Raw genomic sequence first — 24,618 nt, forward strand, 5'->3', positions numbered from 1 at the left:
CCGACTAGAATGCTCTCTCCGACTCATGCATGCGCTTTTTGCTTTTTGTCATAGCAACTGAGAAAGAGCACTTACTACTGCGTATGCACATTGTTTATCATATATGCGTTGTGCAACTCTGATTGGCTGGAAGTTGGATTGAGCTTGCAATCCAGTCATAAGAATTCGACATGTCAATTCCTTACAATTTTCCTTGCGAATTGTCTCTGACCGGTCTGGGACTCTCAAGCTAACAAGAGCTGTGACGTCACATCTCCCCTCACCCAGTTGCAAGCCAGTCGGAGACCAATCGGGTCGTGAAGTGTGCGGTGGCCTTAATATGAAGAAAGGAAATACAGGCAGAAAGATCAAAATGGAAAGATGAGAAAGGATGAAAAGAGGATATTAGAAGTATTCTTTTCTTGAAAGTGAGTGAAGTCCTGAAAAGGACAGTAAACCAGATTCATCCTGCTCCTATCGATCAAACCATCAGTGCTCAAGCCATATTCAGCTCATCTCATCTGGTTTACAGTCCTTTTATGGTGAACCGTAAACCTCCTCCACGTAACATCCACTCTATTTGAAACTTCAATGTTTGCAATGAGAGTGAACATTCTTCCATATGCTAATCAAATGCAAAATAAATAAAGAGGACCATTCAAAGCTTTGAGCTGTATAATCAAGTTTAGAACAGAAGTAATAAACATTTCTAAAGCATGAATGTATATGTATCTAAACATTAATTCATGGTTTCCATTGCACATGAAGGAAGATTCAGTTAAAATTTACACTAAATAACACACAGTACTCTCAATAGTTTAGAACACAAAATGTTAAAGTATTTCCCTTATGTTTCCTGTTTGAAATCTATGGGGCATTATTAATTTTGAGGCTTCATTATCATCTGTAAATGTGTAAATCTAACACCAATAGAAAGCTTCTAGAATGAACATCTTTAATCCTAACATTAAAAAATGATTTTCTTTTTTACTTTGAATCTAGGGGTCAACGCGAGTATTATCTAGAAAACAGAATTTCATGATATTAACATTAATTTACCATTAGGACACCAAAGAAATATGATACCAAATGCAGAGTATTATGACACATTCAATTGTAAATATGATTCCCCCAAGACAATGAGTTCAAAAGTTAGTTTATTTGATTAATTCCCCCATCAATATGAAAACTTCTCACATAATGTAAATACAATAATTCAAATAAGTTAGAGTTGAGTTTCCAATATCGATCTTTACACATAACCAGAGTTATACATCACTATCCTGATCTATCTTTCATCATACATTGATGAAGAACAAAAATGGCAAAACAATCTGGAAAACTAACAATGCTTTCATACACCAAAACAACAAATGGCTATTCCAACATTGACATTCTGTAGCAATATCCATACAAGAACTAAAAAAAGTAACAAAGTAATTATTCAACATAAAGAAACAAAAAGCTTACAGTTAGATACCCTTCCAACATCAAATCATGAAAATTATACATTCATATGATTCAATACATACTACATACTAATGAAAGCTTTTAAGCACAGAAAGTGATAATAAATATTGTTTTAATTACCACTTAAAACTATGAATCTTAAGCATCTACATGTACATGTTTACACAATTTATTTCATTGCCATATACATTAAGCTCAATGTAGGGTAGTTCAGGGGACTCTTTGATCTATAATCACTGCACTCTACCTGGGTGAAATGAATGGCTAAACAGCAGGGTCCTGTTGTACAAAGAGTCACGATTGATCCGATCGATCGTAACTATGGACGGCCAGCAACATCAACATCTAATATGCATGTTTGTTCAAAGTATTTTCTAGCTATGATGTATATTCATGCATTCATTGTTTTCTTGAAAATGCACTGCACTTCTCTTTGCATACAGATGACATTGTGCAAGTTTTTTGTACCAAAAAATTATGACACTGATGGATTTCCATAGAGTTATGATTGATTGGATCAATTGTAATTCTTTCTAAGACGGGGCCCAGGAATTCATTCCTTGAAATGCTGAAACGCATTGCTGGTAGCTCTGCTATGGACGGGATAATAATATGCAGTGCTTAGAAATATTATTGTATTAAGTGATATCTTATTATTATTATCATTAGCAAAGTTTGGTAAGAATGAGCGACAAGGTAAATCATATTTTCATATCTCTATCAGCAGGTTCACAGAATACAACTTTTATCTTAAGACTTCAGAGGAGAAAACATTTATTTTAAGATAGCTATGTCACATGGCAAACAATAATAATACATATTACTATAAAACAAAAACTTCATTTCCAATACGTTTTAAAACATCTCTCACCACATCTTGTAATCATCTAATGCATTACTGTCATGATGTGTACTGATATACATGTAAATATAATTCAAGTTTCACAACATAATTCACAAACTCAGGAAAGAGGAATGGCAAATCATAAACCTTGCAATCGATCGCAAATCTATTTGGGATTCCCAATTCAATCACATACCTTGCAATTAATTACAAATTTCCATTTGATTGCTGATCTGCATTCTTGCAACAAGAAGTGTGAAATGATTTGCGACAAATAAAATTAATCTTTCAATTGTAAATGTGTATCAGATACATGTATTTGCAATTGATTGCAAATATTCTTGCACGACAGGCTCACAATATCCTGCAATACAAGTTAAAACACATGAAATAATAATCCACAATCTGGAACATTGACATGTATGATGGAGGAGATGCACATGATACTTTGGTCTTCAGATGACATCAGGGGATGTTTCACAAACATCTAAGTTTGATTCAGAGTCACACCTAATTTCCCCTTTGCCATTGATATATGTTACATCACCACGTTATACAGGTATGTTCAAGGGACATGCGCTAATGCTATCAATCAGTGACATCATGTGATGCATATAATGCGAACATATGGCAATTAAACATGACTTTTTAATCAGACTTAGCCATTTGTGAAACCGACCCCTGGATGCTGTGGACTCAGTGAGCCTCAGGGAGAACGTAAGAGATATCGTCCCATGGATGGCGGTACAGCCCTTGCCTCAGTCGCTTCTGATCCAGATAATGACCTAATGTTGGATAAAACATAATGAATTACCTATTAGGCACATGCATGATAAACTGAAAGTTAATTATGTCAATAATCAGATGTATCTTTAACCAGGGGCCCGTTGCAGAAAGAGTTGCAATCGATCGCAACTCTAAAAATCATGCGCAACTTGATTTTCAACCAATCAACAGCGCGCATTTTGGACTTGCGATTGATTTTTTTAATTGCGTTTAAACGTAACACTTTCTGCAACAGGCCCCTGTTATGATAGTTCAATGATTAAACTTGCTGCTTGAATATAGTACACAAATTTAATAGAGACCACTCAAGGCCAAGGGAGAGAGGCAAAATAATAATCAAGATGTCTTTAACTCTTTGCCTGCCTCGGACAGGATCACTCCTTTGCCACATTAATCTCAAGGTGCAACCTTAAGAGGAGTTTTGCACTGACTATGCTAATTCAGCTTACAACAGCTTTTGATTGGTTTATTGTAAAGAAAAGCTTTGTGTGTAAACAATACAATGTGATGTCCAGATCATGCGCTCAGAGTCTAATGTGGGTGATATGTGACTCGAGTCGAACTTGGCAGCCTGCGGTATGTGACTCTAGTCGAACAAAGTGGACAGAGTTAAGGACAGGTTGGTGTTTCGGAAAACTGCACGTTAAGATTAACACGACTATATGCATTTAACTAGAACATGTTCTTAGGTGATCAGCTACAGGATCCGGGGGGGGGGGGAGCCACTTCCATTCACGAGTGGATACCATGCGCGACCATGGGGTCTCGAAAAGCACCCTAAACACGTAATTACCATATTCTGAAAATGCACCCCTTAACAAGTATTGGCGTGTGAAACCCTACCCTTAACAAGTATTAGAAACAAAACGATACTCTTGGCAAATATTCCCTGAAATGAACCCCTAAACAAGTACAGGAATGTTTTATTGTTACGGGTCCTTTGGTCATCGGCTTTACCTTATTTGGTTTAGTATACGGCGACCCCACCTTCTACACCTCGCGCAAATCGGACTCTAAACACGAAGTGTTGGGTCAAAAAGGACATCCTTTATAAAACATTTTAATTTTGTTTTATCATCCCCGCAAATTAGACCCTAAACACGTAATTTTCCTAGCGAAATAGATACCCTTTTTCCCTTATTTTTGTGTTTTTGACACCCTTATCACGTTACGTACGTAACGTGCCCTATCGTGAAAAGGACATCCTTTTTATGTGTTTTTTTGGTCGCGCATGATATCCACTCGTCAATGTAAGTGGCCCCCCCGGGAGGAGGATATATCTCACAGCACAAGAAATGGTCATCAGGGTCCTATTTTATGAATACATGTTATAATAACATGCACAATATCTACAGCAACAAATTCTTTACATGTACATGTTTCCATGGGGATCACCATTCGCGGGAAATCAACCGAAAAGCCATTATTGAGAAGCTGTCCTTTTATCACTAAACAAGGTTTGGCTGTGATTCATGTACACATACCACTGTGTATAACTCGATAGGCCTCTACAGAATTATATATGATGACAATATCAAAATACTGTGAAGTTTGAATCTTCAAATGGATGGACAATATCAAATAAAAGGAGGTTTCCACAGGTTTCGGACAAGAAAGTGGAGCCAAACCATAAACCCAGATATAACCTCCATTATATGATTAATCTACTTCACCGGGATCAAAAGAAAAAGGCCATATGCTTTGTTAAGTACATGTAGTTAACGGTTGACTGCACTTGTAATTTTCATATTTATATCTAATAATTTCTCTTTCTATTTCAACTTACACAATCTCCATGCAATATATTTCATGAAACAATGACTAATTCAATATCGGACAATGAAATATGCATCTTAATCTTCATTCATTATTTCTTAAACAATGCAATGTTACAGGGATGGACCAGGAAATAAGACAATTGTATGATAAATGAGCGTGATAAAATGTTCTTGGGAATTCTTTTAAATGATCATAAAAGTATGACTCACCGATGAAGCCCATGCTACGGCCGAGAACAAAAAGACCATTCAAGACTCCAATTTCAACATACTCGTTTGCTTCCTCACTGCAAAAAATCAATTAATATCAACAATCAATTCTAGTTTTTGTTAACTTTGCAAAATATGAACTAAACACAACAAAAAGGTTCCCTATTTTATTTCAAATACTACATTTTCTTTAATGAAACATATTTTAGCAAAATAATATATTTCGGTCAGGAGAAAAGCGTTTTCCATGATATTCATATATCCATGATTTTTTTTCTGTTTCCTGTATCGCAGAAAACTGGGGACTCTAGCGTACGATAATACAAGTAATAATGTACACAATTAGCATTGCACTAGCAACTAAAGAAAATCTCTTTATTAAACATGTGAATATTTGATTTGAAGTTTAATTAGCCTTGATCCAGTTGTATCTTTTTCTTTTCATATTGAAATGACATTGCATTTTTTTTTTCATTTACAAGAAGTGAGAGTAGCCAAATGGGAAGAATAACCTTCTAGGCTTGAAGATGTAATTGCACATCTGATCTTAAAGCCCTCTAAAGTTTTGGTTTAATTCCTCTAAAAGTATCTGTCACTATCTCAGTTTCATTGCTACATATACATGATCCCAGTTTGTATGACCAAAGCCTATTTTGGTGTGATGACGTAAAATAAACATGAGTTTACAGATCATATGCCAACATTTAAAAAGAAATACAAAATCTGGACAGACAATGTCCAGGGGGCGACGAAGCCCCAAGTGGGGGTCCAGGTGCAGAGCCCCATGCAGGGGTCAAGAAGGCAGTGCCCCCAGAAACTCCTGGATTTTAGCAACTTTAACCGTTAAAGGACTGGGCTATTTGAGATGTATCGAGGACAGGCCGGGGGGGGGGCTTGAAAGTGTCTGGCAATTTTTCCCCACATATCTTTTTTTTCACACATTAAATTTCAGAAATCAGAACATCCTGATTTTTGCCATTTTGAAAAAAATGAAAATCAGGACAGTTGGCAGGTTTAGGTTTAGTAGATGTAATTTGCACTTTTAAATATTTTCTTCTCTCCTCTATTAAGCCCTCTCTGAATTTCTTATACATTCAATCAAGTACATGTACTTGTATCATTTATTGTTGGTAAATTTTGGACAATTTAAGTGCCATTAAGCTGAGGAGGTGTATTTTTCATGCTCAATAAAAATCAAAGAATTCATTTTGAGCAAGCTTTTATTGGTTTGAGGTTGGCAGGTCGCATGTATCAGTAAATCATACAACCGATACAGACGTTTACTTTATAGACTTAAAACACTTGATATAGTATCATAGGTGAAGGTCCTTGTTCACACAACCTCATATCATGAAATAGATGAATCACTTTCTATCAAATTTGTCCATATGATGCATGTTGTATTCGTGGAAGCCTTTGGTTGATAAAAACAGATAATAGATACCATTCTCTACATGTACATTCATGCTAATTTTTCAAAATGAGCAAGTCATGGTGCATTGGAAATGAAACTCTGTAGCAATCACTTCAAGAAAGGAATACCCTATTTGCAGGTCCTTATAGAAAATGACTGGTAGCAAAATGTTTCTTAATAGCATGTATACATTATTCAAATTACTCATCAATTAAAGAGGGAAAAACTATTGCAGGTTCTTGTAGAAAATAACTGTTATAGAAAATGCTTTCAAATTAGTATAATTTTACAGATTACCAATAATTTTTAAAGGGAAAAACTGTATTTGCAGTTCCTTGTAGAAAATAATTGGTACAGAAGACATCTCCTAATTAGCATACTTTTTAGGATTACTCATTCTTAGAAGGGAAAACTGTATTTGCAAGTAGTTGTAGCAAAAAAATGGTACAGAAAATGCTTCCAGATTTATTGTGTTATATTACTAATATTATGTAGTATCAATTTTTATCAAGTCAAATAAATATCAAAAGTTGTTGCCAATTTTATAACACACATTACGGACACTGATTGTGTAATATGATTACTTACGCTGTGAAAGCTCCGCAGTTCCTGAAGAGGTCAACCATAGCAACACCAATAACACCATCAACATTCAAGATGAGGTTGGGTTTCTAGCAAAATAAAACAAAAAATGAATAAGGAAATAATGTAAAGGACCAATAAATTGCAGGTTGAGACAGTCACATTGAGAATTCCAAATCAACAGTCAAAGAGTTGTGTCCTCAACAGGAATCTGGCAAGGGCCTTTACATATTATAATTCTCACACTCATTCACAAAGGTGGTTTTGAAAACCTACGGTTGAGTCCATGATTTATGCAGATTTCCGATATAAATTACGCCAAATTTAGCGCGTATCGGCGCGTGTATAAAAAATGTACAATGCTGACAAAATTCTGAGCCAGAATCAGCCACACGTTTTAGACGGAATTCCACTCAGCATCTTTTCCTTTTTTTTCCTGCTAAAAAAATGAACCTTTACTAAATTCCGAGCCAGAATTAGCTACATACATGTATGGTTTAGGCGGAATTCCACTCAGCATCTTTTCCATCACAATCTTCTGATTCCTATCAGGACAACAAACAGATGAAGATTGGGAAAGCTGTTTTTAAATCATGCATGCAATTAAACCCTGGTGACATTTTGAAGATACCCTAAACGATGCTCTTTTTCTCTCGATCCTTATAGTGTACATTAGAGGTGGGCTATAAATCATATATTTGGTGTCAAAAGATGCGAAAGTCTGTATAAAACAAAATTCAGGAATGGGCCCGGCATATAACGCAGTGGTTTCAATTCAACCGCAGAACTTGATGAGGTGGGGGCCACAATGCCCCGTCCTCTAATGGGCTGTTCCATAAAATAGTAAACCTTTTGGTCAAAATTTCAAAATCCTACAAACAGAACAAATTAGGTATCACTTGAAAGCTAAGACACTGAAATGTATAAATCTGAAAGAAATAATTTCAAACAATGTATCGTTTCATTTTGGCAAGGCATTGAAGTCACCATAGCAACAAAATAGAATTTTACTGATTTTAAAAGGTCATGTTTCCAACAAATTTTAAATCTTTTACAAGCTTTGAAATAATCAAAGTTGGATGTTGCCCAAGTTGTTATTATGTCAGGTTTCTAAAAAACAAGTTAGGTTTTTTCTATTTTTGTTATATTTTTTAAACCAAATATATTAAAAGCAGGCACTTTCAAATGTACGTCCGACCCCTTTTCACATACACTTTTTTTCTTACAAGCAAAACAAAAGCAGGTAAATTTTCCCAAAGTCAGATGCAAAGCAAGCTTTGTTTGTTTAATATATACACCAGAAGGTAGCTCACCACTAGTCTGGGATTTCAAGTTAAGTGGGGGTCGGACGTACAACTTTTTTGTATGTCCGACCCCTTTGAAACTTTTTTAATGTTCTTATCTTGCACTGCTTAGATGTTTTTTGCAAAAGTTTAATATCATAACATCTTTTACTCATATCAATCTTTCAAAATTGAATACAAATTTCAATTTCAACCTAGTTTAAAATGACCTTTTTTGTATTTTCTTTACCCAACAAATACCGGGGGCAAAATTCACCTTCCATCTTTAACATTTTGCATGATAGTTCTTTAATACACCTTGATATCGCTGTATAGTTTTATTGGTTTTTTCTTTGAAGTCTTGCACAAGTTTTGAGACAATTTCACAAAGAATACCACACATTTTTGGCAATATGTAGATTTTTATATGATGATATCATCTTCAAGAAATGGTGATTTATTTGTGTTTTGTGTGCATATTCAATAGAAACTACCTTCCTTCATCTCAAATTATCACATAACTTAATGAATTTAGTGGTAATTATGACTGAATAATAGCCTGCAGGAAATTAAAAAAGAAAATCGAAATTAAAAAAGAAAATCAAAATTAAAAACCTACAAATACATGAGAAATTTAATAAACAAAGAAGTTCTATATAAAAGAAGAAATTGCCTCTTCCCCTCAATCTCAGGTACAGCGATTGCCCCTCTATGGGAAATAGATCTGCCCATTTGCTATAATGATACATGGATGTCTAGACTATTCTACTTTTGCCTATAGGGGTGTAAGTTATGAAAATGTGAAGGGTTATTCATTTAATTTTGACTTGTTCTCATTTCTTTATTTCTGCATCAACCTTGTTCAAACTTGGTACAAATGATCCTTGGTTGATACCATGTGTGTGTTGATGAGGTCAAAGGTCATCTAAGGGTCAAAACGTCAATAGATAAGAGGCCATTCAGTCATTTTTTGACACATTTTGTTTCAATTATTTTTTTTGTTTGCATCAATATTGTTCAAACTTCAAACACAAAATCAGTGGGTAATACAATTTTTTTGTTGAAGAAGATGATAATTTCTAAGGTTATTTAGGGGTCAAAGGTCACTTTTGCTCATTTTGTTATTTCAAGGTCAATTGTTCAAGCTTTCTAGGGGTCAAAAGTTAACTTTCGATACTTTATGTGTATTGTATTCAAATGTATTAAAACTTGGAACAAATTATCAGTGGGTAGTATCACATATTTGTTAAAGAGGATTGAGAGGTCAAATGTCATCTAGGGGTAAAAATGTCATTTTGTTATTTCAAGGTCAATTGTTCAAGCTTTCTAGGGGTCAAAAGTTAACTTTCGATACTTTTATGTGTATTGTATTCAAATGTATTAAAACTTGGAACAAATTATCAGTGGGTAGTACCACATATTTGTTAAAGAGGATTGAGAGGTCAAATGTCATCTAGGGGTAAAAATGTCAAATGACATATTTCTGCATTAACTTTGCCAAATCATGGAACAAAATGATCAGTAGGTGGTTTCAAACCGCCTCGATCACAAGAATCCCTGTTAAATTACGAGAACTTTTTAAGGCTAAAAAATACCCGTTAATTATTCCTGCATTCACACCGCCCCGAAACACATCCTTCAGGATAAGTACCCGAAGTTACGAGCATGCGCAGTGTGGTCTGATAAGCAGGCAAGGAGGGAGATTCAAAATCACAAGCCCAGCAGCCACCCACGCCGCTGCGCCCAACGACACGCTGGGATAAAAGTTCCCATAATTTGCTTTCACATTGCCAAAATACCTGCGACCTTGGAAAAATCCCCACGAAAGTTCTCATAATTTCGCCAAGTACCTACTATTTAGCGGGTATTTTCATTCGGGGAAATTACGCGTAGTTTGCTTTCACATTACCAAAATACCTGGTATTTTCTGATCGGGGTAAATTTCCCGATCAGAGAATACCTGGAACTGGCGAACTTCGAGGCGGTCTGAAACCACCTAGTGGAAAAAGTTATTGAGGATGGAGAGATCAAAAGTCATCTAGGGGTCAAAAGGTCATATTGCATGTTTTATCGATTGCAACATCAGGGAAGACTCATGGTTCGTAACCCACCTTGTTTAAACAAAGTTTGTAACAGGACAACTTTTTTAATGTTGAAGAAATTCTTTGTCATATCTTTTGCAAACCATTAAAAAAGATACATTTTACTTGAAGTTTAACAGTAAAAAAATATCCTGCATTGTGTAAATAGTTGTGTTGTTTCATTGTTGATGTGATCTAAAAATGTAGATATCAAAATGGAAAGAGTTTAACCCCACTGACTCATTTGTAATAGATATGAGGAGCATTTTGCTTGACTGTAAGAAAATCAGTATGGGGGTCGGACGTACACTGTCTGAATGCATGTCAACTTTAATCAAGCATAACTCTTCACCAGCATCAGATTCATTTGTTAATTCCATCTTATGTTAAAGACAACTAACCAAACAATATGTATATTAAAAAGATCCAGTTCAGAATGTCTATGTCTATGACTCGGCACTTTTAGGCCACTTCCCCTCAATTTTTTTTTTTTGGGGGGGGGTACACTGGCCCATTTTTCAACCGTGTTTCTTTAAAATGGTGTTATATCAATCAGGACATTCTGCTTCAAATGAAAATTGATTCTGAAATATCCATTTCTTACCCCCTCCATAGCCTATCGCTCCTTACATTGCTATCATGATTTTGAAGAAGCATTTTGCTTTGAGAATTTCCCTTTCATTCCCCTTGCCAACTGTTCCTTCTACATTACCAACACATTTTTTGTTATCTTTCTTTTTTTTAACCACGGGCACATTAATAACATAGCTCATCCTGATCAGATCTCTTCTCATGCAAGCTAAACCACAGCAAGGAAAAAATATTATGTTTCCTTTGTAAGCATTATCTTACTTAAGCTATTTTGAGCATTTCTATTAAACTTAAAGGTCAAGTCCACCTCAGAAAAATGTTGATTTGAATCAATAGAGAAAAATCAGACAAGCTCAATGCTGAAGATTTCATCAAAATCGGATGTAAAATAAGAAAGTTATGACTTTTCAAAGTTTCGCTTATTTTTAACAAAATAGTTATATGAACGAGCCAGTTACATCCAAATGAGAGAGTTGATGATGTCACTCACTCACTATTTCTTTTGTTTTTTATTGTTTGAATTATACAATATTTCAATTTTTACCAATTTGACGATTAGGACCTCCTTGCCTGAAGCACAAAATGTTCAAATAATGGAATTCCACGAGTTCAGGGAGGAATGAAACTTCATTTCACATGACAATGACGAGAAAATCAAAATATTTCATATTTCAAACAATAAAAAACAAAAGAAATAGTGAGTGACATCATCAACTCTCTCATTTGGATGCAACTGGCTCGTTCATATCACTGTTTTGTTAAAAATAAGCGAAACTTTAAAATGTCATAACTTTCTTGTTTTACATCCGATTTTGATGAAATTTTGAGTATTATGCTTGTTGAATTTTTCTCTTTTTATTCAAATCAAGTTTTTGTTGGGGTGGACTTGTCCTTTAATGGGAATACAGTGCGTCCCAGAAAAAGGAAACAGGGATTCCCACATCTTTTTTCTTCAAATGCAAATTAATTGATATTTCGTTTAAATCATCATACAATTCAATTATTCCTCTACATTTTGATACATAATATATGAAGAACACTTCACGCAGTAATGAGCAAGACAAGTTTGAAGTCTTCATTTGACGCTTGGCTCCTTAGCATTTCTTTTTTATTCTTTGTTAAGTTTTTTTCACTGAACCCTAAAATGAGAGTGGATTCAGATTCACACATGAGTTTCTGCACAAATCATTTCTGATAGGCCTCAATATTTATTGTTTGTAATCTGCCATGTGTGAATGATTTACTAAGCTGTTGGTATTAAACTAAAGATGGGATTCCACTCTACCCATAAATATTAAATTCATAGTAAAAATATGTTCGTAAATGTGAAACCTCTCTCTGAAAACGGAGCGTTTCATGAAAGGACTTGTCGGACGTTTAATCCGACAGTTACCATAGGAACAGTGCCTTTCAGCCAATCAAATTCATGGAAAGATGTCAGATCTGACAACTTGTCGGATGAAAATGTTGATGAAACACTCCCCAGGTTTCCCTTTTTGTGGGATGCACTGTAGATATAGATATTCAATAAACTAAAGTGGCAATTTGCATTTTTGTTGTGCAAGCGTCCTCAAACGCAACATGACAAAGCATTCCTGTGAGACGGGGAAGAGCTCAGATGAAGAGTTGATAGTTTAAACATGTAAAATTATAACATCAAAACCATGTATCCCTTAAATTGATTAAAAACTTTAGGGAAGCCCTATTTGCGAGGAAAATAAACTAATAAATCATCATAGTCACACTCATCTTCAAGCGTTAACATTACTTGCTAATAATTAACAGGAGGAATAAAAAAAATCCCACAAAAAACAATTCTATTACTCATTATCAAAACTTAATATTTAGTACTTAATTAAAATCTGATACCAATTGTAGTTTAATGGTACCAAAGTACCACGCAGCTGGTTCAGAAAATAAAAATATATTCCCTAAAAATAGAATAAAAACCTTGGGGGAAATCCCCACTTTTGAACAAGATGAACTGATAATGCTTCAATAACACTGCCATCTTCAACCATATAAAAGATAAAGGAAAAAGGAAAAAAACCCCGATAGAGTACCTTCAATGCAAAGAGCATACATGTACGTCAATGCCTATATATATGTCAATGTGTATAAAATGTCTTAATTAAGAGTACGATGTGCAAAAACATTAATAATAACTGGAATCTTGCCAAGAATAGGTACATTTCCTGCCTCCACAATGTGACAGGCCAATTGCCAATGGATGGGAGTTTAAGTAGCTCTCTCAAGTGAATTCTTGGTAATCAAAGCCGTTTCCTCATATCCACTTTCACCTACGTGTGGATCAAGTGGTGCAGTGTGAGGATGAAGTACCATTTGGTCTAATACCACTTGGTCTCCTCTGAGGCGGGGGGGGGGGGGGGGTGGGGGGGGGGCTGGGGGGAGGGTGCGGTCACTCACCATCATGGACGACATGCACACGTCCGCAAAAGTGTTCACAAGGGGGGGGGGGTATTTTTCAGCTTCAAGAGCTGTTTTCGACATTAGTACTAAATTACAGAATCTATTTTCGACACTTAAGGTATCAAGTTATGACCGTCTTCAAAGTTCGACTATTGAGCGTTCTCCACTCACCTTGTCTCTGTCTCATGTAGCCATGGGCCCAGGGGGGGGGCGGCAGTCAACTATAATGTTGTAGGCATGCGTCCCGGGCATGATGTTGACACCATTTATATAATCTTAGGTTTATAACGCCATTTAGGTTACATTCTTTTTACCATTTTTATGCGGGGTTTATGCCATTTAGGGTATATTTACCCAGTTCACACCATTAAGGGTATGCTTTTCAACCAGGTTTGCAGGAGGATTATGCCATTTAGGGTTCATTGTTCAAGTGTGTGGACGTATGTGGGAAGCAAAATATGTGGTGAGTGACCCCCCCCTGGGTTTCGTCTCACATGGTCTAATCCTCTTTGCCAACTACTAAATATGTTAAATGTCTTTGGGGTTTGACTACTACCGTGAATTGTTTATTCTAAATTTTGTCATATTTGTCAGAAGGCTTCAACCCTACGGCCCGTATTCTGAAGTCGGGTTTAACTTAAACTCAGTTAGTTGTGGTTTAAGTATGGATAGCCAATTGTTGCATAAATCACTAACAGTAGAAATATCAGAAATATATTTCAGCTCATTTGGCTCTCAAATCATTCATAATTGTCTAGGAAGTATAAATAGATGATTGTCTTCACCATCGATGAGTCAGAAAAGAGCACAGTAAACAAAAGAAACATACAACTTAATTAAAAAATTTGACACTTTTGGCTTCCCATAATTTTAGCACAGAGTTAGACCATGGTCTAAGTAAAACCTGACTTCAGAATACGGGCCTTTTTTCCAACTTCATGTGACAGCACATGGGAGTGTGTTCCAATCCATATTTTGTGATCAATTGCAAATGTCCATTGCAAATTAGCAGCTGATGAATCAATCATGACCATGGCATAGGTGTATTCATTTCCTTGCCAGGCAATATCCAATGTAATAATGAAGTTATTGTCAAACTTTGTGTAAATGTACATGTAATTGTTAAAAGGGTGGTGGGCGGGGGAAGGTAATAGGGCATACATGTAATGGGAAGATCCTGGGGCACCTCATCAAGGTTTTTTATTATAACTGGTTCCAACGTAAATGATCCTGATTGCCTGATGATTTGTTTCTCTTTTGTATTACCCTTTCTTTATAACTGTGTGTATAAATCAATTCATGCCACCGGATCTTGAATGGACACTTTCTAACATTCATGATACAGAGAAAAGAAACAGTATTCTTTAATAAATAAAAAGACTTTCAAACTGCTCTTTTTTTTCCCCCTTCTCTTCCCATTTCCCCTTTATTGTTTTCATGATATCCTAGAAGGGTGCTTTTTTAATGTTTTCCTGTTGAAGAGTAGTTTAGTTTCACTTGTTATAAAATCACGCTACTAGAATGCACCTGACATTACATACATTCATCAAAACTAATTGGAGAGTACTATGATATCGTTGAGATTCCCTCTTATTTCTTTTCACGTCTACATGTAGAAAGTAGTAATATGATCAGAAAATAGATATTTATATTCTGACTGGCTTTGAGGAGGGAGATACCATACATACTTCCCAAAGTGGTCTCATTATAAGGGTAATATGGGTCTATTGAGGGAAAAATACATGTGTGGTATCTCCCAAAAATCAACATTCAATATCATCATTATTACCTGGGTACAGCTGTGTAATGTGTAATTCAAATAATCATTTTAACTATGGAGCTATTAACAGAGACCAGAGCCAAGCGCGGAGACCGAGGCCGAGTCGCTATCGCAGAATTCACAGATCCAGACCAATCCAACACATTTTCTGTGAAAGCATGCGATGCGGCGACTTGAGCATGAGATCATCTCATCCGTTGACGGAGTCCCACATATACAGAACTCTTTGCTGGAATTGTCCGTTTCCCATTCAGTTGGTTCCAAAACCAGATTTTCATCTACAAATCGTGTGCCGCCATGTTTGCATAAATTTGTGTAGCGGATGTGAAATGCATTATGGGTGAAAACGCTACTGCGCAAGCGCAAATCCGACCTGTCGACTGCGTCGATCAACTTTCCTTATCTGATTTACGAGCGACCTGTGTAATGCGCCGTGAGGGACCCTGCTGAGAGGGGATTAGCGGTGCCGCGAATGGGGCAAAGCGTTTGAGAGAGTCAGATCTCCTTCTGTTAATAGCTCTATGTTTTAACCATTTATATGCCTGTAGGTACTTCTGGTTTCAGGTTATTCATGAACTCGATGAAGTACATGTAATCCTGACGATGTAATTGCAACGTAAATTGTTCCAACACATGCACAAATAATGTCATTCATTTTTTTTACTCTTGATAAAAATATTTGCAAGATGTGCAAAGAAGGGTAAATATTCAACTACCTAACATTATCAATAATGGTTGGTTTCACTGTAAAGAACTACATGTAAATGACAAATACAAAGGTATTATGTTAAATTGTGAATTTCCTTTACCTTAGCTGTAGTGATCTTCTCGACTTCTAGTGCGTAGGTAAGAAGCGGACAAACCGGGAAGTTCTTCTTTACAAAGTCCTTCAAGATTTCTACTCTTTGGTCAGGATTGTTCAGCTGAAAAAAAACATAGAAAAAAATGCATATTGAATATCTATTGTTGTCACATGAAAAAAAAATACATATGGGACCGGCAACATCAAAACCAACAATAAGTCGCCCAAAATGAATTTTGAGATTTTCATTTAATTTTGAAGTACATCCTAAATTTTAGAATGATATTTGACTAGTCATAAATATCATAATTGATCTACAACAACTCATCTAACTAGTACTTCGTTGAATGCAAGAGCAACTAAGCGAGAGCTTAAAAGATAAGCAGAAAACAATGTTTGAAGTTCTTGGTTCACTAAATGACGAGATATGCACACTATGCAATCTCAGTGAAATTTTCAAGCAGCCCACAAAAGCGTGTGTCAAAGAAACTCTTGCACCTTGTTTTCTATTCAACTTTACTACTTGAAATTTGATAGAAGGAATAAGAAGAATTAACCTGTCAGATAAGCCATTTTTTTTATTTTTTGCTTTTTAAAAATCAAATTAAGATGCCTGTTATTTACAGAAAACCTTCTCTGGCAAATCATTGTTGGTTTCGGGTTGGCTGGTCCCATATTTGCCCATGATTCATTCTACCATATTGATCTCTAACTTACAATAAGCACATATACATGTATAATTATGTAGAAAAGCTTCATTTCTCATGTGCCATGTGAAAAAGAAAATTCACAGAAAGACCAAGTAAAAAGAAATCTCTCTCAAAATGGAACCCGGAATATCCAAAGTCCTATATAATAACACATATTTTTTGTATTTCCTAGATGTAATTATACTATCCCCAGGTTCATTATCTGAAATTTTAAATGAAACATCATATCTTGAGCCAACATTCAATAAGTGATGCATACTTTATATCAATCCCAAAATGCAGCACCAGGCACCTGTACATGTAATGGCATCAATTTTTCTTTTAATTATTTTGATTTTCTGTAGATTATCCTTGCAAAAAGGAGTTTGGGGGGTGTTTCACAAAGACCTAAGTCTGATCAATAAACACATTTATATTACTAAATTTAATGTGTGTTTTTTTTTCACATCACTCCATTGGTTAGATCACTGTCAGAGGATGTGCGCAAATATGTGGTCATCAATGTGGTTTAACATGATCAATTTGATCAAAATCGGATAACAAAGAATGAATTTATTGAATTTTATTCCAGTGAAACAGGTCTAAGGAAGTCTTTGTCTTCATGAATATTCAGTAGGAGGGCTGATGATGTCACATCACCATTTTCCCTTTTCTCATGTTTTTACATGAAACCTTAATTGTTTCATTTTTTCATAAATGTGTAAATGATGTGTCTCCATTATTATGAAATAAGTTGTAGCAAGAAATAACTAATGCACTTAATCAGTCATCAATCCAATTGTTTAAGTTCTTGGTAGAAAATTTTTGAATAAACCTAATTTCATACAATAAAATACAAAAGAACAAGTGGTGATATGACATCATCAGCCCACCTAATGAATATCTATGAAGACATGCAAAGAACTGTTTCATCGGAATTACGCAAATCTTTAGAATTTAATAACTTTATTTGTTATCCGATTTTGATCAAATTTTCAGCATTTTGTTCTGTGAATTTTACTCTATTTATTGACATATAAATATCTTTAGCCCAAAGCATCCCTTTAAAGCATGAAGGGGATGGAGGTGAACACCTACCGATTTGACCCGATGACCGATTCCCATGATGAGCTTGTGCTCCGTTCTCATCTTGTTGACAAACTCCATCGGGATGAGAGAGGAGTCGTATGCCTCACTGAACTGTTTGGCGGCAGCATCCAATGCACCTCCAAAACGATCTCCCTGAAGAAGAATATAAATTTATATAACACATACAATAATGTTTCTAAGTGTTGCACACTACATATATCACAGCTCTTGTATAACACAAATCTCATTATGATTATAACGTCCCTATGCACTTCCAAAGGACTTGGATATTATTACCCCAGCTTCAGCCCTGTAATCTCTTGCATATACCTCAATTCAGGTGAGTGCAGCACAATATGGATCAACATTTGCTCTTGCAACAATTGCTCCGGGCTTAATTTCGTCTAAGTTGTATGGTTAACGTTAGGACTGGAATAGGGTTTATGGTTGGTTTAGGATTAGTTTAAAGGCCCGGTCACATATAGGCAACGCACGAGGGGCGCATGGCCCACGTGTTGAATTTTGGCAGTTTTGGTCAATGCGTTGTTACTCGCTAGATCTGCGCAATTGTTCGTTAAGCGTTCGACGAGCGCGTTTTACCAAAGTTGTGTATTCGACGCTCTTTACTTGTGCGTCGTGATTTTTTGAGCATGCTCAAAACGATGCGCAGAGCTTGACGCATGACTCTATACGCCATGAAGTCGCCAAACATTCGCAAAGCGTGCTAGTCCAACACTAGACGTACGCTGAGCCTACGTTGAGTATCCGTCGCAAGTTCGGCGGCTGATTTCGAACGAACAACTGGCGAACACACAACGTGCTTTACAACGAACACGCAATGAATATGAACGAGCTGAACGAGTGTTGAACGTGTCTCTAACGCACACAACGTTTATCCTGCATGTTCCTAACATATACATGGCATGTGCCTAGCATGTAGTCATAGGGCATACAAGTGGATCCGGCACCAACTCCTCATCACTTCTCCTTCCACACCTCGAAAGAACCACCTCGGAAGATGGATGATCCTGACAATCGACTGAAATATAAAATTGCAGTTCTCCAACATCAGCATAACTTAATGGCACTGAATATTCACCAACTACAAGTCTCAAGGAAAAAAGTCAACGAAGATACTGGGTCCGAGCCCTGGATTGGAAGGAGAAGACAGTTTGGCTTGTATGATCAACTTCTAGTAGAACTCCGTAACGAAGACCAGACAGCCTTCGAAATTTCATGCCAATGCCACCAGAGATGTTCGACGAACTGCTAACAAGAGAGGGCCCGAGTGTCACCAAACAGAATACAACCTTCAGAGATGCCCTCGATCCTGGCCTGAATCTTGCTCTCACCCTTCGACATCTTTGGTCTGGGACCAAGTATCGCTCAATATCCTATGGATGGAGAATCCCGCACAATACCATAACCCTGCTTATCCCAGAAGTGTGCCAGGCCATCATCGAAGAGTACAAGGGTGAGATGATGAAGTGCCCCACCACTCCCGATGAGTGGCGTGCCATATCTGACCAGTTCATGGAGAAGTGGAACTTCCCCCATACCTGCGGTGCACTCAATGGAAAGCATGTCAGCTGCAAATGTCCTCCAAAAAATGGTTCTCTTTACTATAACTACAAAGGATTCTACTCCGTTGTCCTCATGGCGCTCATGGATGCTGATTATTGCTTCATCTGGGTAGACATTAGTGGCATGGGATCGGCATCAGACGCTCCGATCTACAATGCTTCTGAGCTGAGAGAATGTGTTGAAGATGGCAGTTTAGGCCTCCCGGATCCAGATCCTCTTCCCAACGACGTACCATACTTTTTCGTCGGCAACGATGCATTCGCTCTACGCCCTAACATGAAAGTCGGAGCACATCTTCAATTATCGGCTTTCCCAAGCCAGAAGGGTTGTCGAAAATCCCTTCGGCATTCTGTCCAACAGGTTTCAAGTTCTCCTGACACGATGCAGCAGCAGCCAGCTACCGTCAAGCTCATTGTCACGGCATGCATCATCCTCCACAACTTGATAAAGACAAGGTACCCAGGCATGCAGAACCAGCAGCTTGACCGTGCCGAGAACCTTGGTCATGACTACGTCCCAGGAGCATGGAGATCAGGGGAGCCTTGCATGAAAGGACTTGTCAGACGTTTTATCCGACAAGTCCCATTTTATCCGACAGTTACCATAGTAACTGTGCTTCTCAGCCAATCAACAGCAAGGAAAGTTGTCAGGTCTGACAACTTGTCGGACAAAAATGTTGATGAAACACTCCCCAGGCCTTAACACGCAAGACACAATCTCTGTCACTGGCAACAAACCTCCAGCAGGGAAGGAAAACAGCATAGGAATCAAGCACTTGGTCAACTCCGAAGCTAGTACCGTTCGATGGCAGGACAGAATGATAGAGACAACATTTATGTGAACAGTTATGATTATACAGAGATGTGATTTGATTATGGTTGATTAATGCTTTGTACTATTTCATTCCATTCTTTATATACTGTTTATTTGGCAAGCATGCACTTGCAAACATACATAATTATACACACGCACACACACATCCGCTAACAACGCAAATACATTTGATTTGAACACAAATCCACACATAACTTTTTTACTACATGTGTCTATTCTTAGCTTTTTTTTCATATTTCCCCTCTCTTTACTTTTTGGCTCTTCTTTGTAAAGTATTAAAAATATTATGTGTAGTGATAATATTGAAATCTGCCGGCAACTTTTTTTTTCAAAAAATAACTTGTGTTTTCCCTGCCTGATAAATTGACACTGATTCAAATATGAAATATTTTCAAACTATTTATTTGGTAGTGTAAGTAAAAAAATATATTTTCTTAATAACATACATGTACTATTATTCCTACAAATGTATATATATTGGTTTTTAGGTTTTTTTGTTTTTTTGAATGGATATCACCTCATTTTTTTTACCAAATGTGTTCTAATTTATGCTACCATTTTCCTGATATTCCTTTCAATTCCTATTCTTTATCTTTTTCTCATTATTCATGTCCTCTCTTTAATATGTAATCATTGTCTTTGTTGCCAAGATGCAAAGATGAAAAATTGGGTTGTAGGCCGACTCTTATCACTACACGCAGTCACAGTCACGTGACTGGAAGTTTTCTGTCGCGGGCTGCGCGTTGAACGCGCAGTGCATGCACTACCCATTCGTTCAACACGCTCGCAATACGTGATGCATTCGTTGGGAGGTTTTGTGTATGCGCTGTGTGTACGGTCAATATGCGCCCAGTATAAGCGCAGCGCGTTAGCAATATGTTATGTATTCGATGCAAGTTCGCTAGCCTTTCACAAATGCTGACAGGAGTTAAGCGCACAACGACGCACTCTTCCTATTTTCTAATTTTCAGTGCACGGGTCTTACGCCGGGCTATATGTGACCGGGCCTTAAAGGAGAATGAAACCATTGGAACAAGATAGCTTGTGTGAAAACAGAAAAATCAAAGAAACAGATCAACAAAAGTTTGAGAAAAATCGGACAAATAATGAGAAAGTTATGAGCATTTGAATATTGCGATCACTATTGCTATGGAGATAGCAAATTGGCAATGCGACAAAGATGTGTGATGTCACTGATGAACAACTCTCCCCATTACTTTAGTATATATTTCACTTGAATTGCCTCTTTTATCACATCTATCCATAGATCGTGTGTTCTTTCTACATGAGGGCATGTAATACATATTTTTTAAGAATACATAATGGATCAAGAGTTTGTATCATCGTAAGAAAAAGCAAAAAGAGACATTTTGAGGGTATTTTATAGTCCACCAAAGGGAAAGTTGTTCATCAGTGACATCACACATCCTTGTCGCATTGCCAATGGGAGGATCTCCATAGCATTAGTGATTGCAATATTCAAATGCTCATAACTTTCTCATTATTTGTCCGATTTTTCTCAAACTTCCTTTATTCTTATTCTTTGATTTTTCTGTTTCTACACAAGCCTATTTGTTCCAAAGGTTTCATTCCCCTTTAAGGGAAGGGTACAGTGTTTAATCCAGGATTAAAGTTAGTTATTCAATCAGTGTGTGAAATTTATAGCAGAGCAATTTTCACCAGAACAAATGTCATAGAACCGTTAAATTGACCAGTTAATGAAGAAACTTGATAAGAAATGGGGATCACTTACAATTGTAAGAAGTCCTGATGTCAGAGATGAGATGAGATCCTTGCCTGCCCTAGCAGTGACGATGGTATTATGAGCTCCTGATACCGCAGGACCGTGATCGGCAGTTACAATCAAGCACATCTCAATGAACTTGGTTGCGTATGGTGGTAATCTGCACAAAAACATTTACACAAAAATTCACTCATTTCTTACAAGGATACAAGTCTTGAACATGTTAATTTAAAAAGTCTAGCTTCAATTTCAAACAGAAAAAATAGAGTAAAACTAGAAATTGAATTTTTGTGCAAACAGGGACCTGCAAGCTTGTCAATAAAAGCACAAGAATTATCCCACTGCACCACAAGACCAAGTTAAATGAACCATTAATAATAATAATAATAGGCATTCATATAGCGCCATCTATCTAGAAATATTCTATTCCGAGGCACGTTGTTATTATTATTATTACCCCGGCTTTAGCTCGAGCTGCCTCTCAGCGCTCATGCATTCAAGGAATTAATCCTGCCGGGTACCCATTCACCTCACCTGGGTCGAGTGAAGCACAATGTGGATAAATTTCTTGCTGAAGGAAATTACGCCATGGCTGGGATTCAAACCCACGACCCTCTGTTTCAAAGTCAGAAGACTTATCCACTGGGCCACAAAACGCTCAACATTGCAAATTACTCTACAGTTTTACCGTTCATGTTTATGAATATTCATGACATGTGCAGTTTGATGGAATAAATCTTATCACGACACCCAAGAAGAAAGATCGCGTGTGAAATCAGAAAAAAAGCATTAAAAAACAGACAAACTGAATCTTTTCAGTTCTTTATATGTTTCGTTCTAGCAATTTCTTCATTCATGCGGTTTTACTCCAATGATTGCATGTCGAATAGCTTCAGTTTGCCCATTCTTCCTTTTTTTCAAAAGAAAGTTTGTAGGAAAATATTCAGCGTTGTGGACAAACCTTCTTTGGAACCATAGAAGTGATAGGACTCCACCGATGCCGATGTTCTGCTCGAAGATCTCTGAGATGGGCATACCAGCATAGATGAGCTCCTGTCCTCTCTCGTCGACGATGCTGGTCATGAATGATGCAGGCTTACGGATCAAACCCAGCTCCTAAGGAACAAAATTAAACTCTCCATTATTACTACTGCTTCTTGTTTTACTCGCTATGTTTCTTTACTTTCACTTTTCAAGATTCAAGATTCAAATTTATTTAATTAGATTGAAAAGATTAAAAATACAATTCATAACAGAAATATAGAAAACTAAACAATGTAACCTAAAAAATATAGAAACTACATATAACAAAAACAAACAAATTCAAATGACTGATGATTGAAAAATTGATTTTTCAAATAAAATTCTCTAACCTTCATTACCTTTACTTTTAATCTCTCTCTTTTTTTCCATTTGGAACGCACTAAATAGCAGTGGTCATGGTTTTATCAAATTGCAATTCATGTTAATCACATTTCTCATATTTTTCTTCTGCTATTGACCCTTTGCCTTTTTTGTTTATACAGCCAACTGCTAACTTTGACTCGAGTCACGTTTCATTCTCAATACACACACAGAACATTTAGTACATTTAGTCTATTGTATGAACACACATGCACAATAGTGATATGTGCGTCGCATTTTACAGTGTAAACACAACACTTTTCTTTACAACCCACCAATCAAAAGTTGAGTCGTATTGGCATAGTCCATGCAAACCCCTCTTTAGGTAGCATCCTAAAATAAAAGTGGTGAAAGAGGGATTATGCCTATGGTGGTCAAAGAGTTACTAACATTTCTTATCCACTTACCCTTGCCCAGTTATAATCCATAGGAACGGTCGGTGGTGGTTGTTCTTCTTTAGGTGTGATGACACCCTGAGATACTAGACGTTGATACACCTCCCTGCAAAGGATATAAAAACATCCAAGCATAAGGGGATGAAAGTACCCAAGCATTGTCCTCTGACACTGACATAGTCTCTATACAGGCTACCACACCTGGGCCAGGTCTCACAAAGATTTGAGTTCAATGTGATTAATCACAACTGTATAGAAATCAGGCATGATATTCCTCTCTGATAAAAAATCTGAAAAATAGCCAAGGGTCACTAAGTCACCAACGAAGTCTGAGGCATTCCGGTAGAGGTTACAAGCTCTTGCATAGTAAAGAACTTGAAAGTGATTTTTCAAGGTGAGTCTGCATGATAGTTTTATCATTTGACTCTAAAAAGCAGTAAAAAACAGCATGTGAATGTTCTTGGGCAAAGGATTTTACATGTACGTAAAAAAAAATGATAAAAATAATTCTCTCGACTAAAATCGAAATTTCGATTTTAGTTAAGAGAATGTCATGCCTGAGAATTCCATCATTGTCATATTTCCTATAGAGAATTTGTGCAATGGTCCTTGTAAACAAAAAAGGAACACACTGAATTGTCAAGACAATGATGAATGTATCATCATAGCTAGAAACCATTTTGAACAAATATGAATTTCAGATGTTGGTGTGGCTGGCTTTCCAGGGTAGCCACTCCAGTTCCGAAAACTTCTCCCAGTAGGCCCTCATTAACATTACCTTAGACCAGATTGGACCTTGGTATATGGAAGTTCCCTTTCCCAAAGTCAACAGGAAGATGAGTGGATTGG

At 36.7% G+C, this 24,618-nt stretch overlaps 1 protein-coding gene across 5 annotated transcripts in view; it reads right to left on the reverse strand.

Annotated features, from left to right (window-relative positions):
* Positions 1 to 1,946: 1,946 nt before the first annotated feature.
* Positions 1,947 to 24,618, reverse strand: part of LOC121425947 (ATP-citrate synthase-like) — a 71,356-nt gene continuing 48,684 nt past the window's right edge. For all 5 annotated transcript variants that reach the window (XM_041622070.1, XM_041622073.1, XM_041622071.1 and 2 more), the window contains 8 exons: positions 23,782 to 23,875; positions 22,932 to 23,086; positions 21,980 to 22,130; positions 17,818 to 17,961; positions 16,038 to 16,151; positions 7,070 to 7,152; positions 5,068 to 5,144; positions 1,947 to 3,078 (listed from right to left, as the gene is read on the reverse strand). In XM_041622070.1, coding sequence (XP_041478004.1) covers positions 2,990 to 3,078; positions 5,068 to 5,144; positions 7,070 to 7,152; positions 16,038 to 16,151; positions 17,818 to 17,961; positions 21,980 to 22,130; positions 22,932 to 23,086; positions 23,782 to 23,875 — 907 coding nt within the window. In that variant the 3' untranslated portion in view covers positions 1,947 to 2,989. The remainder of the gene's footprint in view (positions 3,079 to 5,067; positions 5,145 to 7,069; positions 7,153 to 16,037; positions 16,152 to 17,817; positions 17,962 to 21,979; positions 22,131 to 22,931; positions 23,087 to 23,781; positions 23,876 to 24,618) is intronic.

This window comes from Lytechinus variegatus, chromosome 13 (assembly GCF_018143015.1).
Source record: "Lytechinus variegatus isolate NC3 chromosome 13, Lvar_3.0, whole genome shotgun sequence".
Classification (NCBI taxonomy): Eukaryota; Metazoa; Echinodermata; class Echinoidea; order Temnopleuroida; family Toxopneustidae; genus Lytechinus; species Lytechinus variegatus.